The sequence below is a fragment of the Suncus etruscus genome, unplaced genomic scaffold (assembly GCF_024139225.1).
Source record: "Suncus etruscus isolate mSunEtr1 unplaced genomic scaffold, mSunEtr1.pri.cur scaffold_112_ctg1, whole genome shotgun sequence".
Classification (NCBI taxonomy): Eukaryota; Metazoa; Chordata; class Mammalia; order Eulipotyphla; family Soricidae; genus Suncus; species Suncus etruscus.
Genome location: NW_026060342.1, coordinates 4,210 through 20,965, shown reverse-complemented (window position 1 = coordinate 20,965; position 16,756 = coordinate 4,210). Strand labels below are relative to the sequence as shown.

The window sequence follows — 16,756 nt, the reverse complement described above, 5'->3', positions numbered from 1 at the left end:
TAAATACAGATTTATACAGTTCTGCTGTATAAAGGGCCCAGTCCATCCAGCCTTTGCTTCCCCTTTTGGGCTTAATCAGGCCTAATCTTGGGCCTAAACAAAATCCAGGCTAGTGGTCATTGTATAAAAGGGAATTAGCCTCTCAGTATCTCCACGTCTTGTTGACTGACAAAAAAGTCTGAAATGTAATTCAATAGCTGAATAAAATTAAGCCCACAGATCAGCTTTTTAGTTTTATTTTTGCCCTCCCCCCTTTTTGGTTTTTGGGCCACACCCGTTGATGCTCAGGGGTTACTCCTGGCTATGGCCTCAGAAATCGCCCCTGGCTTGAGGGACCATATGAGACGCGAGGAATTGAACCGCTGTCAGTTCTTAGTTAGCACGTGCAAGGCCAATGCTCTACCACCTGTACCACTGCTCTGGCCCCAATTTTGCCTATTTTTAATGTTTAAAATGATAAATATGTGATGTAGATTTAATAAATAAAAATAATGAAAAAAAAGTTTAGGAAAAAGAATAATTATGAGTCTCTCCTACTCTTCTTCCCAAAGTGGGTGATGCCAGAGCATTGCCAGAATTTTCAAAGGTCATTGTGGGGAGTATGTTGATTTTTGTTTATTGTGCAAAGAAGGGAAATTTCTTAGGAGACACTGCTTGAGTTTGTTATTTTAAAGGGCAAGTCAGTTTTGGAGTTCTGTTTATTTACAAGATGTGGATAATCAGAATAAAATTCAAAAATAAAAAAATGTAGCCAGGTCAGAGTTAGTATAGTACATGAGATTTTTGGTCCCTCTGAAAGTCTGATTCTGCAAATAAAGTCACGGGTCTAAGGCTTTATCTGTCAAAACAGATACTTTCTGTTTTGGTGTGCTTGTGAATGCTTTGGAACTTAGAAAGATGTGAGGGGAGAGAAAAAAAAAAGTATTTGTTTGAGAGTAAATACGGCTTCTAAAATAGAAAAAGTAAGTAAAGAAACAAGACAAGCCAGTAAAATATGTACTGAAGGGAAAAACACAGTTTTGAAGAGCAAGCCAAATGACCCACGTATTTTTAACAAAATAAATGATACCATAAAATACTATTACAAAAATAATAAAGTATTAATTTCTCTGTCCCTTGAGATTTTTCCCTTCTGTCCTAGAAACAGAAAATTGTGCATTTGTCCACTGACATTAAAGAACTATGTAGTGGCCCATTGGTGTCTAGCAGTTTTCTATAGTATAATAGTAACCACATCTCCGCTTTCAAAAGCAGAAAAGTATATTTACCCAGTAAGGAGAAAAGCAAAAGCAAGCCATACTAGGGTAAAAGAGGTGCATGCTATGTTGGGCAACATGTTCATTCAGAATACTTATTTTTCAGCTGAATCAGTAAACACATCACTATCGAAAAAATAACTCTGACAGCAGCTCTTCTAAACTGTAGATAAAAGCACTAATTGTCTGGCACTCTCACTTATCCCTTTTCTCAATCTGCAGGCTTACAAGATTCTCTTTGCAAACTAACTAGCATCTTCTCAGATGCTCACCAAAGCAGTCACAAACACATCGTTCTAAGTTTAGAAATGACTAGAAAGTAATTGATTTCCCTCTGTTAACTGCATGCAGAGCAGCAGCATGGCATGCAGTATGTGTCTGCATCAAAATTAATTTATACATAAAGAAGATTGACTCAATATAAAGCACTGCTGTTACATAGAGGTTTCTATTATTACTAGGGCTTAGGAAATTGTTTTATGAAAAGACGGACTCCTTGGTTATTTTGGTCCACTGAGTTATTTCTCTAGATTTGAGTTCTGACATTATTTCTGATATTCCAAATTTTCTTTCTTTTAACTTTTTCTTTCAAACAAATACATACATACCCTATATGTGTGTATAGTTTTATTTTTTACTATTTATCCAGTTTCTCCATTTGAAAAATAAATTGTATTAGTTGTGACTAAGGAAGAAAATGGGTCTGCATATTGATTTGAAAGAAGTAGCAAATAGGTATTACTTAAATAATTGCTTTGTATTTCAATTCTTTAATTCTCTCCGGAAAAATTTAAGTTTTCAAGTAAAATGCATTATGCATGTGACTCTGACTTATACAGACATCCATTTATAAACTCTGAATCTCTTTAACCTAGAACTATACCTATATTGAGATCAGAATAATTTACATACAATTTTGAATAATCTCAAGAGTTTATAATAATACCCACCTCTATGCTAAGTATGCTAGTTTTATTTTATGATATGGCAGTACAGATGTACTAATGAATAAATAGTCATTAATGCATAAAGTATACATATTCTACCAAAGTAAGACACTAAATTCTCTTTAGGGGGTATTTTTGAGTAGTGTAAGGAGTCCATAAAAACTGGTGTCTCCCCCTTGTGATGATTCTTGGCGTCAAGGTCTAGCATATAATACCAGGGACTGAGGGCACACTTTTGCTCTGGCCCTGGTGTTTCTATGTATAACCTGATTACCCTGGTAGAGCACCAGGACCTGTGAGGTCATGCCTAGAAAGTGCTCTGGATGGACCCATTAATGCTCAGGGGACCAGAGATTGAAATGGGGTGAGCTGCATGCATGACTGAATTAACCTATAAAGTATTTTTCCAGGCCCTAAATTAGAGTTTCAAATTGTCAACTGAAAAAATTTCTGGATGTTTTTTCTAAATCTATATATTTTTACTTTTTATAATATTCATTATTTTGAATATTAATTTATTCAAAATATGGTTACAAGAATGTTTGTAATGCAGTATTTTCCATAGTTATAAAGTTGTTCATGGTTGAGTTTCAATCAGACATGGCGTATACCCTTCACCAGAAAACATTTCCACCACCAATATCCCAATTTCCCTCCCATTCTCCTCAGTGCCCTTTCCCCACCTTTCTCTTCTCTCTCCTCTCTCTCTCTCTCTCTCTCTCTCTCGCTCTCTCTCTCCCTCTCTCTCTCTCTTCTCTCTCTCTCTCTTCTCTCTCTCTCTCTTGTCTCTCTCTCACTCTCTCTCTCTTCTCTCTCTCTCTCTCTCCTCTCTCTCTCTCTCTTCTTCTCTCTCTCTCTTCCTTTTAGACTCTGTGGTTTACAATATTGTTAGTGAAGAGGAGTCAAGCATATCACCTTATTTTCTTTCAATATCCAGTTCTTGTCCATAGCAGACACTTCTTTGCTGAAAAAACTGCACACCTGTACTATTTATGCAGAGGTGCTATGCAGTTAATCTTTGAGTCTACTGATGGTTTCCTCGGTAGCTGTTACTCTCCTGGTGATATGTTTCAGTGAGTCTTTCATTATGTCTATCAATTCTTTTCAGATTTGTTATTTATATTTGAAGCTTTCTCATATCTACTCTAATATGCTCTTGATTCTTATTGGCTCTCCATTCTGTAGTGTTTTTGTGTTCTTTATACATCTTCAACATTTCTGCGCTAAACTCCTTATCAGAGAGGTTATATATGTGGCTGAGACTAGTTGGGTCTTCAGAACTATAATCTTTATTTCATAAGCATGGCTGGGTTGTGTGTTGCTTGCCCATTGTAACCATTGAAGTGTACTGATGTTTTTATGCTCATTGACTAAAAAAAAAAGTGTAGCTATGGAGCACAGTGAAGTATTGTGCTCTTCTTAAGGCACATTGTTTTTTGGGGGGGGTGTGAAAAACAGCTCTTCTGATTGAAAAACATCCTGCTGTCAGTTTTCTGTCTGCCTTAATTTCTTGGAACTGTGTGGCTGTGCTGGAATGGCTGGGAGATCCTCATCTGTGTGCTACTCTTTCCATTGGGCACACTGACCTGGTGTGTAAATGGCTCTTTTGGGTCAAAGAGGAGCCCGTTGCCAGTCTTTTTGTCTGCCTCAATTTCTTGTGAATGCGTGTCTATATTTTTTCTTAATATAGAACTTCTATATTCAGGAAATTCCATAATTTCACTTGCATGACCCTTTGTCGTCAAAAATAAGAGTTGTGGCAGGAACCTGCCAATTGGAGGACATTTGCTTTGCACATAGTCCCCCAAGCCTACTAGGAGTAATTTCTGAGTGCAGTTAGGAGTAACCCCTGAATGTCACTGAATTTTTTTCTAAAAACCTAAATAAACATATACATTAATTAATTAATAAGAGCTGAGGTTAATGTTATTTTCTCACAGACTTTGGCTGCAGCACTGCCAGAAACATTCAGCTGACTAATAAATAGAAACTATAGATTTCCTTTAAAAATACTATAGTTACATACAATCACATTATCATTGAGGATATTTATGTCTGAGAAAAATCTTTGTAGGGCAAACTACTACTTTCTGATCATTTAGGTATACATATAAAAGGGCAGATAGAAAAATTTATTGACTGTAGATGGTTGTAATTCTAATTTAAAGTGAAATAGAATTGTAGGGAGGAAGAGAGCTAATTTTAACAAGTTTATTTTAATTAAAATTTCTTTCTTTTTTTAATTAAAATTTCTTTTTTTTTTCTTTTTCTTTTTCTTTTTTTTTTTGGTTTTTGGGCCACACCCGGTAACGCTCAGGGGTTACTCCTGGCTATGTGCTCAGAAGTTGCTCCTGGCTTGGGGGACCATATGGGACGCCGGGGGATCGAACCGCAGTCCATCCAAGGCTAGCGCAGGCAAGGCAGGCACCTTACCTTTAGCGCCACCGCCTGGCCCCTTAATTAAAATTTCTATGTTTCAGTTTATGTATAACCTGTATGAAGAACCATTGTATATAAGTAGAGTTTCTTAAGTGTAAATAAAACTATTTTAAACTGATGATTATATAAGTTATTCCATACAAATATATTTAGCTTCTGTTTAATATGTTAGGAGAAATGTCAACATAAATGCTCAAAGACAGCGCATTATTTGATCCAGAGTAATATAATTCTGGTCCCAGATTTCAGAACAATTATAAATTCTCAATTCATACAAGGGCATCACATGGGATCTCATGCATGGAACCTGTGAAAGCTACATCCCAGGCTTTCTCTCCACATTTCTGCCAGCACTGCTTGTTCTCATTCTTTGTAAAGTACACCGGTCTCTAAGGCATAAGATGGTACCTCATAGTTGTTCTGACTTGCATCTCCCTGATGATAAAAAAAAAAAGAAAAGAAAAAAGAAAAAAATCTAAATTGTTATGTTTCAAGCTTTACTCTGCCATTCACTCAGACTGACTTACTCTGCATACAAAGGCCATCAGTGCAATTCTTGGATTGTAGGACGAGGCCATCACAGTCCTTGCCTCCATTCTTGGGGGCTGGTGCCATGCATTCCCTCCTGCGCCAGTGCGTACACTCAGTCCCACAGGTAGACCACTTGCTCCAGGAAGTCCACCTGCCATCCACTGCCACGAAAAGAATCAGCATCAGGTAAGTCTGTAACAGCTGCTCTAGACCAGATAAATATCACAAAATACTACAACCAAGAGAGTCCCATGAAGGAGTCCTACTGTGTTTAAACTATGGTAAGAAGCATGTTCGATACTCATCTGGTCCTATGAACATCCTTACGTGTGTGTTTATTTTCTCCCTGGGCAAAGCCACAGGGAATTAGAGACATATTAAACCACAACCTTCACCAGGATTTTAGCAAAGTGCATCATAGCTCTGTGCTCTTTTTCTATTTTGGACTTCATGCTGAATATCAGAGGGCATGTTTTAAATTAAAGTTTCCTTTGTTCATATATTCATGTTGTAGTCTAACCTTGCCTTTCTACCCTAATCATTATCTATCTAACCTACCCATCTAATCTATCTATCTATCTATCTATCTATCTATCTATCTATCTATCATCTGTTCAATCTAATATTCTATCATCTATCCATCCATCCATCTATCTATCATCTATCTATCTATCTATCTATCTATCTATCTATCTATCTATCTATCTATCTATCTATCTATCTTTTGTCTATGTTTAACAAAATTATATTTTCCCTATACATGGATGTACACGGAATCTATTATGCTGAGTGAAGTAAGTCAGAGAGAGAGAAAAATGCAGAATGGTCTCACTCATCTATGTGGGTTTTAAGAAAAATGAAAGACATTCTTGCAATAATAATTTTTCAGACACAAAAGACAAAAGAGCTGGAAGTTCCAGCTCACCTCAGGAAGCTTACCACAAAGAGGGATGAGTTTAGTTAGAGAAATAACTACATTTTGAACTGTCCTAATAATGAGAACGTATGAGGGTTATAGAAAGCCTGTCTAGAGTACAGGCGGGGGTCAGGTGGGGAGGAGGGAGATTTGGGACATTGGTGATGGGAATGTTGCACTGGTGATGGGTGGTGTTCTTTACATGACTGAAACCCAAACACAATCATGTATGTAATCAAGGTGTTTAAATAAAATATAAAAAAAAAGAAAAAAAACTTATTTTTATTCTGAAATGCTTTCTTAAATAAAATATTTTATTTATTTGCTTTCCACATTTATATAATATATATTTATATTTCATCATAAACCTTTTTCCTTTACTTCCTTTAATTACTTTTTAAAAAATATTTTTAAACCACCATGGTTACAATTTGTTTACAATACAGTTGCATTTTTCACAGCTATAAAATTGTTCAGGATTTTTAGTCTTACAATGTACAACACCCTTCACCAGTGCACATTTTCCACCACCAATGTTTCCAATTTTCTTCTCGCCCTCCCTTCTGCCCTATCACCTGCCTGCCTCTCGGACAGACATTTTTTTCTCTCTCTTTTTGGGACAATGTTGGCTTGTAATATTGTTATTGAAGGAGTATCATACATATCACTTTATCTCTTTACAACACCTAGTTCTTTTCCCGGAGTGATCATTCTCAACTCTCATTGTCATAGTGGTCCCTTCTCTGCCATAATTACATTTTCGAGCTTTTATTTTAAAGTGAGGTCATAGAGGTAACACAGTAGATAGGAAGTTTGACTTGCATGTGGCTAACCTCTCAATAAATCACTAGCAGTTAAGTAGAATCCTTGACCACCACCAGGGAAAGTTATCCTTGAATGTAGAGCCAGGAGTAAATCCTGAGCACAGCCTGGTGTGGCCCCCCTAAACTAAATGTTCAGAATATGAGAGATAAGCAATGCATTTACTGGAATAACTGTTACTATTGCTTTAAAACCACCATGGGATGTTCAAAATGGCTTAGCTCCTTAGACTTTCTCTTTTCTCCAAAGAGATGTAAACTGAGCCATAAAAAACTATGCGTAACACCAGCCCAAATAGCAGAAAGCTGCCATCTTAGGAGGAGAGGGTGGCTCAAGAACCACTCTGTTGAAGTTACGCTTTTTGTCTCCATCACCTAGAATCACAGTTTCCCTGCTAGCCCTGGTTTGGCACTGACCCTCTACAATTCTTATCGGGGAAACCAATCTGATCATACTTCTGGTACTCCATTTTGTGGGCTGATAACACTATGGCTTTTTATTTGTTTATTTTTGGGGGGTCACAACAGGCAGCACTCAGGGGTTACTCCTGGCTCTATGCTCAGAAATCGCTCCTGGAATGCTCAGGGGACCATATCACCACAAACTTTTAAAAATAATTCTCACTTTCATATTCTGGTGGCTTGACTTGTTTAATGAGTCTGAACTTACATATCTTTATTTTTAATACACAACATAAATCTTAAAATTATGTTTAACAAATTTTATCAAAATACTTTAAAATGAAACAATCATCCCAAAATATTAAAAAATATATGTATTCGCATATATATAAAGGAAAAATTAATTCAAATGAGTTTAAAAAAAGTAAGTAAGGGAACAAAGTAATGCAGGAGACTGCCTTACATTTGGGAATAAACAAGTTAAGAGGTAGAATTATATAGGTCTTAAACTTATAAAAGAAACATAGGCTTTCCTACTGTCTTTTGAGATATTCTTGTGGGGGGTGGAATCTAGAACACATTTTCATCACACACTCTGGTCTTATTGAGTTTGAGAAATGATTTGCAGCAGAAAGGATTCAGGTAGAGTTCTTGCACTGGGGTTTCCTTCTGGAGCTGAGTTTGGTATCAATCAACAGTCCACATTTGGGGGTGATGAAAGGAGAGCCTTTTTTGTATTGTTGTTATGATTTTCACCTTTTTCCCTTTCTTCTTTTAAATTGATATAGGCTCTAGTCTAGAAGGACTTCTCCCATTTTTGCTTGTTTAATTTTTCCCCATTTTATTTTTTTTCTCTCCTTCAAACAGAACCACATAACTTGAACCATCTTGTTCTGCCTCACAAATTGAGGGGGAACTAATGGAGAGTACCAAGACCAAACAGTTGTATGGACATTAAGTAGAAATAAAAAATATGATCAGACTTAAACAACAAATCTAAAGCCAATGACAAAAGAATTAATACCCAATCTACAACAAGTTAGACACAGAGAGAACCACTTACAGTAGCAGCCCAGGGGGTAAAGGAGGGGAGATGGGATGCATGCTGGGAACAGGGGTGTAGGGAGGACAACATTGGTAGTGGGAATGTCTCTGATTCAATGTCACTATGTGCCTAAAATATTACTGTGAAAGATTTGTAGTCCATTTTGGTCAAAATAAAAATTAATATTAAAAACACCCTTTAAAATACATTCTTTAGACTCTTATAAACAGAATAAAATGTTGAAATGAGTTAACTGATAAATTTTATTTTGAAATACACATTACATTAAACATATTTTTCAATATTTCTGACAAATTCAATATAAAATACTGCCATATTTTATACCACTATAAATTGCATCAATAACTATGTATTATTATATTAAATATATCTTCATAGTTGAGAAATTGTATGGCTTCACATTCAAAATACATAAATATGGCTGTGTGGGCAATATGTATAAAGATGTAAATATCCCTACATGAAAAATGACAACTTAATATTTCAAATGATTTAGGATACATTTCTCCAAGAAATTTGCTTTGACTAAAACCATGGCAGAGTATGTCTATATGTGTGAGTCTGCTCACCTATGCATACACACTATTTCAATTCAACGTCCTTGGTGTGTTTTTTAGTCAATAACTAGATAATATATAGAGCAGTCTAAGATAAAATACTAAAATTTTATATTTAGCACAGTGTCAATATTTGTCCCATAATTAAATGTCCTCAGTCCCAGTTAAAAGTGGTACATTGATATTTAGAAATCGATACTTAATATTATAAAGTATAAATTATGTATTTTTTCTTGAGTTAATTAACTTAATACCTCTAGACAAGCTTGATGAAAGATGAATAGGCCAGAGATAAAAAGGGAAAAACTGTGTTTAAATAATGAAATTAATGATAGCTAATTCAAGAGAGCACACTAAACTTATACACTTTTTATATTATTTTGGTTTAGCCTTTCAATATATTAAATTCATTAAATTCAAGCATTTAAATGGTTTTAGTGAGTTTTTCTTGCAAATATGACTTTAATTCACATAAGAAGTGAATTATATGAGATGGAATGGAAAGATAACCAGAGGCAGAGATGTGATATCTCTTCATATAATTCACAAAAGAGGTCAGTGGCCACCATGCACAGAAAACAAAGGACTGACTGTACCATACTTTCAAAAAGGTCATGCGTCACAAACTTTTCTCTTTTCATTTATTTCAAAAATCTTTTTTGTCTTAACCAGAAACTAACCAAATGTCAAATACTTTAGTCTAAAAATTTTATTTAGTGTCTATGGTCTCTGCAGATCAATTATTGCTATTCCTGAAAGTGTACTTCTCAATGAAGCTCAACTATCTGAAATTATATCATGTACTATCTTGACTCCAGCTGTTTTCCTGAGAGCTAAAGTTGAATTATGTTCAAAAGTATTTAATTTCTCATTTTATATTATTTTACAGTCTTAGTAATAATGCAAAGTGGACTTCACAGGTGGAAGATACTTGATTTGCCATCAATTGGAGTGACTTTATAATAGAATTAAATATTATTTTTCAGTTGTTGATGTCAGTAATAGGGTTATATCTTTTAGTCCTTAGAATGTATTTCAGGAATGCAAGGAGACAGATTGAGAGCACTGGACTACTTACCTGGACATAATGTGGTACAGGCTATTTTGTGCACACTCTGACCTTCACAGAAGGCACCACCATTGAGTGGTGCTGGGTTGGTGCAGGTTCTTGTGCGCTTCTGATATCCTCGGCCACAGCGACTATTACACATAGACCACTCCGTCCAGGTGGACCAGCCTCCATTTACTAGAAGGAAGGAAATAATAAAATGTCATTAAACATCAGAGAACATCTAAACCACACACAAGGAAACCGCTTCCTAAGTAACATAAATTAAACTTGAAATTTCAAACCTACAAGTCATTTTATTTAAGATTTTATTGCAGAACTGAATGATGAAAACAGTTTGTAACATGTTAAAAATATCATTAAGCTAGTAAAAAAAAAACTAAATAGTACTGTATTTACTTTGTACTACAAAGTATTCTTTTATAAAATATATCCTCCTACTCAGATGCCAAAAATTAATGGTTGGAAATGTGGAAACTAAGTAAAATCAGTTGGCTTTTTACTTTCTTTTTTCTCTAACATTAATTTTATAATCATTTAAGGATTTTTTTTATTTTTTAACATAATTTTTATTTTAATTGTAGTGGCTTACATATCATTCACAGTAATATTCCAGGTACATATTTACATTGAATCAGGGGAATTCCCACCACCGAATTGTCCTCCCACAACCATTCCCATCCTGCCTCCCATATCTTCCACTCTTCCCCCAGGGGCTGCTAGAATGCTGGTCCCCTCTGTGTCTAGTTAATTACTTATAACTCTTTGGTCTTGGTGCCTCCATAGTTCGGAGGCGGGCTAGAAAGATCAAGTTATGTGGATTTGTTTGAGGAAGAGAAAGGTAATATAATGGGGTAAAAATCGACTACACCGACTATGAGCAGAGTCATTCTAGAGGCTCTCATCCTTGGTTTGAGAGACAATGGGGAAAAGAAGAAGGTGAAACACCACAACAGTTCAAAAAGAGGAATCAAATAAGATATTCAGTGAGCACTGCAGCCATAAAAATATGCACCACATAGTTGTCATGGTCTTGAGATAGGAAATATGACAAGGCGCAAGGAGGAAGAAGAGAAGAAAGAAAAAGTAAATATATTATTAAAAAATGGACAACTACTTCAATATTTACCCCAAAACAAAGAATTCGATCAAAACTAGATAAAAAATGAAAAAATAAAAAAATGAAAAAAAAAGGATCATTTAGTGTTTTTTTGTCTCTCCCCCCGCTCCCACATAGGCACAGTAAATGTTGGGGTCATCTGAAACAGGAATCCCCTTGGCCTAAGAGATACAGGGTTTCCCTATCCCTGGAACATATTGTCATGGGATTATCTATAGACTCCTTTCACGTTCATTTACTCTCCCCTTGGTGTTTTTGTGCCGTATGGAAGACTTCTGCTCTGATCTGGATGATACAGACAGACCTCTAAATCTAGGAGTCTCAGTCTGTGCATAGGTCAATCATTTAAGGATTTAAAATTTTTTATTAACAGATTATGTAGCTATAGCAATTAGTGAATGACTACAACTGACACACACCTAGTTTGCATATAAATGTGTAAATGGCATTTGAGGTAATACATTAATCAATATAGTTGTGATTCTAAACATTACTCCCTAACACTTTTTCACCTAATAATATTCACCTCTAGCTACGTTGTCCTAGAAAATAATATTTATAAAATTTTTTGAAAGCATTGTGATTTACAAAGTCCTTCATAATTGGGTTTCGAAATGAATCAGGTCCACCCCATCACAGGTGTGAACCTTCCTCTACCCTTGTTCTCCAAATGCATCCCATACTTTGTCCCTATGCCTGTCAGTATAACAGGCCCAATTTAAGTTTACATCATTAAAGTTTAGGTTTCTTGATTCTATTATTGCCTGTGCCTTCAATATTTAGTCCTATCCTTCCTTAACACCACTAGTGCACTTGAGACCACTTGGTCCCCGGTTCTCATCCTTTCATATTGTGTTTCTCCTCTTCCATTTAGTTTCTTTCCTTCTCCTCGCTCTACTCTGGGACCAAGAGTGTTTGAGACAACTCCCATTTAGACTACTGCATTTCTTCATGCAGTTATTCTAAATATCACATGTAAATAATATCATCCTGTATCTATCCTTCTTTTACTGCTGACTTCATTTAACATAATATATTCCAGTTTCATTCATGTTGCAGCAAATTGCATGAATGCATATTTCCTTACAGCTCTGTTGTATTCCATTGTACCACATCTACATGATCTATGCGTCAGTTTTAGGACACCTAGGTTGATTCCAACTCTAGCTTTGTACTGAGAGCTGCAAAGATTAGTGGTGTGCATACATACTTTAGGATAGAATTATTAGAAAATAATGTTTTAGCATCTCAATAATGTGCCAAAAACTTGTTAAAATTTTCCAACATAAGATTATTTGATGGTAAATAAAAACTCCCCAAAGTTTGATTCTTGAATAAAATATGTTGCCATTTAAAAAAAGAACAGAACCCTAGCACATGCATATAGTTCCTAAATAATATTCTCTATAAACCTTGCAATAAGGGATATTCATGAATGTATTAAGTGAATAAAGAAAAATTATGAAAAGTGTAATCATTAAAAGCAACTAGTATGTTCAGCTTAGAAATGGCAAAGTCAACCAAGTATGTTCATGTAATTGACTTCTTGGCAGCCATCAAAATTTATGTTGTTATGGCACTAGAACTGTAATATTGTGGAGAGGGCATTTGACTTTGGTTCAAATGCAGTTGACTTTGGTTCAAAGTCCTTGGCATTCCATATGGCCCTATAAGCCTGCCATGAATAATTTGAGTTCAGAGCCAGGAGTAAACCCTGTGTTTGGCCCCCAAACCCAAAAATATTATGCTATTTTAAAATGCATGATTATGTCAATATTATATTTTGGGTCAAATGCATTCATGTTTCTAATTTTAAATCTTACCAATTAATAGAAAATGCCAACAGTATATATGTATATATATATATTTCTTTTAGAAGTCTATCTGTGGACAGCTGTTGACAAACTTCTAGGCATTTATTTTTTTGATCTTTGTGTGCTTCCAAATTTTATATTATAGATATATATTTTTCAGTGTAAAATGTATAATTGAGATTATATGTCATAAATTCAAATAAGATACTAGTTAGATATTTCTTTTCTTTTTTGTTTTGGATAACCCCAAAGTTTGTGCCTTGAACAACTTGCTTAACATTTATAATATTCTTTTTTTAAAACTTTATTTATTTGATTGATTGATTTTGGGGCTACACCCAGCACTGCTCAGGAGCTAATCCTGGCTCTGCACTCAGAAATTGCCCCCGGCATGCTGGGGGACCATATGGGATGCTGGAAATTGAACCGGGTCCCTCCCAGGGATTGAGGGTCTGCTGCATGCAAGGCAAATGCACCACCTCTGTGCTATCACTGTGGCCCCAACTTTTATAATAGTCTAAACGTGATATAATTGTTAGTATGAATTAAATGCATAAAATTGCAGATATACTGGTAAGCCTGTATTTGATGGTTTAGAATAAATGTGCCATACTGCTGGGCACATTATATATAATAAGTAATTTTAATAAGAAATGAATAATCATGAAATCTTCCATTTTGCTTTGTTTGGTATTTGTACCATACCATACCATACTCCTGTTTCTGTGCCCAGATATGATGAACTCAAAGGATCATTATGGTAGTAAGGATCAAAACTGGGGTCACATGCAAGGCAAATGCCCGACCCGCTCTACTAGCACTCCAACCCTGATCAAAAATTTTTTTCACCCTACTGCTGTGCTGTCTCTCCAGCTCTACTAAGTGTCCAGGATCTATAGATATAAAAGAAATACGGTGATTTGGCAGTTTGATAAGGTTAATTTGTGGAGGTATCAGGTATGTCAGTGCTTTGCTGTGCCTTCAGGCAGAAAGGAGAATCTGCTCTCATCCTTTCTGAGGAGGCTTCAGAGGTATCAGCTGGAACCAAACTACCTAAGAAGATTAGACAGCCAACATCTTCTTTTGGAGCAGAAAAACAACCGGTTTTTGTTTGTTTGTTTGTTTTACAAAATATGTAACTTTTTCTGTTAGTGATGTTTTAATAACTATAACTTTGTAATAGAATTTACTGTTGGGAAAAGTGATGCCTCCCATGGTCCTTTTCCCAAGGGTTGCTCTAGCTATTTGTGGGTGTTTATTGTTCCAAATGAATTTCAGAAGTGTTTAACTGACATCTTAAGGAATGTCATGGGTATCCTTAGAGGGATTGCATTAAATCTGTACAATGCTTTGGGGAGCATTGCCATTTTATTTGTTTGTTTATTTGTTTATTTATTTTTGTGTTTTGAGCACCCAGCAGTGCTCAAGGGTCACTCCTGGCTCTGTGCTCAGAAATCACTCCTGGCAAGAATGGGGGACCATATGGATGCTGGGATTTGAACCACAGTTCATCCTAAATTAGCTGCATGCAAGGCAAATTGCCCTAACACTGTGCTATCTCTCCAGCCTGAGTATTCTACTTTCTTGTGTCCTCTTTTATTTCTTGAAGCAGGGCTCTTTTAGTTTTCTCCGTGTATGTGTGTCCTTCACATCATTAGTTAAGTACAAGATATTTGAGTTTGTGTGCCATTAATGTCAATGAGTTTTGTTTGCTTTTTGGGCCATACCCAGTGATGCTCAGGGGTTACTCCTAGCTTTGTGCTCAAAAATAGCTTCTGGATTGGGGGACCATATGGGACACCAGGGGATTAAACTGTGGTCTTCCCTAGGATAGCATGTGCAAGGCAAATTCCCTACTACTTGAGCCACTGGTCTGGCCCCAATGGGACTAATTTTTAATGTCCATTTCTTTTCTATCATAATTGATGTATAAAAAAGCCATTGATTTTTGTGCTTTAATTTTGTAGCCTGACACTTTGCTATATAAATCTATTGTTCTAGAAGCTTTTTGTAGAGTCTTTAGGGTTTTCTAGATATTTTATCTTGTCCTCTGCAAACCCTGAGAGCTTGACTTTTTCCTTTCCTATCTGGATGCTATTGATATCTTTTTCTTGCCTAATCGCTATGGCAAGAACTTCCAGCAGTGTGCTGAATGGGGGTGGTAAGCTAGACAGCCTTGTCTTGTACCAGATTTTAGAGAAAAGGCTTTTAGTTTATCACCATTAAGAATAATATTTTTCATTGGCTATTGGTAGATGGCCTTGGCTATATTGAAAAAAGTTTTTCCATTCCCATTGATGAGAGTTTTTTTTTATCAATAATGGGTTTTTGACCTTATCAAATGCTTTCTCTACATCTATGGTTTTTATTTTTCTTTTTGTTGATATGGTGCATTATGTTGATTGATTTATGTATGTTAAACCATCCTTGCATTCCTGAAATGAATCGTACTTTGCGGTGGTGTACAATCTTCTTGATGAGGCATTGGATCCTATTTGTCAGAACTTTATTGAGAATCTTTGTATCTGTGTTCATCAGGGATATTGGTCTGTAGTTTTCTTTTCTTGTAACATCTCTGTCTGTTTTGGTATCAGGGTGATGTTAGCTTCATAATAGCTATTTGAGAGTATTTTTGATTTTTCAATTTCATGAAAGCCTGAAAAGGTTTGGTAGTAGTTCCTCTAAAAAGGTTTGAAAGAATTATTTAGTGAATCCATCTGGGCTGGGGCATTTGTTTTTGGGAAGACTTTTGATTACTTTTTACCTAAGTAGTGATAGATCTATTTAGATATGCTATATCATCCTGGTTTAATCGTGGAAAATTGTAGAAGTCCAAGAATTTATCCCTTTCTTCCAGATTCTAGTTTCATGTCACAGAGTTTTTCAAAGTAGTCTCTGATTACCTTTTGAATTTCTTTAGTATCTGTACCGATCTCTCCTTTTTTATATATGTTATTTTTTTGGTTTTTGAGTCACACCCGGCAGCGCTCAAGAATTACTCCTGGCTCTATGCTCAGAAATTGCTCCTGGCAGGCTCGGGGGACCATATGAGATGCCGGGATTTGAACCACCATCCTTCTGCATGTAAGGCAAACGCCCCACCTCCATGCTATCTCTCCGGCCTCACCATTTTCATTTCTAATCTAGTTTATTAAGTTTCTCTCTCCATTTCTTTGTGAGTTTTGTTAGTGGTTTATCAATCTTGTTTATTTTATCAAAGAACTAACTTTTGCTTTTATTGATCTTTTGAATTGATTTTTTATTTCCATTACATTGATTTCTGCTGGGAGCTTTATTATTTCCTTCTGTCTACCTATTTCTAGCTCATTTTGCTGACAATTTTCTACTTTTAAAAGCTGTCATTAAGCTTTTTATATCAGCCCCTTCTTCCTTTCTGATGTGTGCTTGCAAAGCTATAAATTTTCCTTAGTACTGCTTTTCCTGTATCCCATAAATTCTGATATTTTGTGTCTTCATTTTCATTTTTTCCAGGAATGTTTTGATTTCCTTTGATCCACTGGTTGTTCAGCAATGTGCCGTTTAATTTCCAGGTGTTAAAGTTTTTCTTCTGTGACACTTTGTAGTTCACTTCTAATTTTAGTGCCTTGTGATCTGAGAATGTAGTCTACAATTTCTGTCCTCTTAATTTTATGGAGATAGGTTTTATGGGCCATCATGTGATCTATCCTGCAGAATGACTCATGTGCATTGGAGAAGACTGTATATCCAGTTTTCTGAGGATGGAGTGTCCTATATATATCTACTAGTCCACTTCCTCCCATTTCTATTTTCAGAGCTAGTATATTCTTGTTGGGTTT

General features: G+C 35.7%; 1 protein-coding gene across 1 annotated transcript in view; it reads right to left on the bottom strand.

The window, feature by feature from the left end:
- The window catches only part of LOC126000686 (netrin receptor UNC5C-like), a gene marked incomplete at its 5' end in the record, with an annotated part of 29,381 nt that extends 19,200 nt beyond the window's left edge, over positions 1–10,181 (bottom strand). The window contains 2 exons of the mRNA XM_049767846.1: positions 5,170–5,334; positions 10,014–10,181. Of these exons, the coding sequence (XP_049623803.1) occupies positions 5,170–5,334; positions 10,014–10,181 (333 nt within the window). The remainder of the gene's footprint in view (positions 1–5,169; positions 5,335–10,013) is intronic.
- Positions 10,182–16,756: the final 6,575 nt, after the last annotated feature.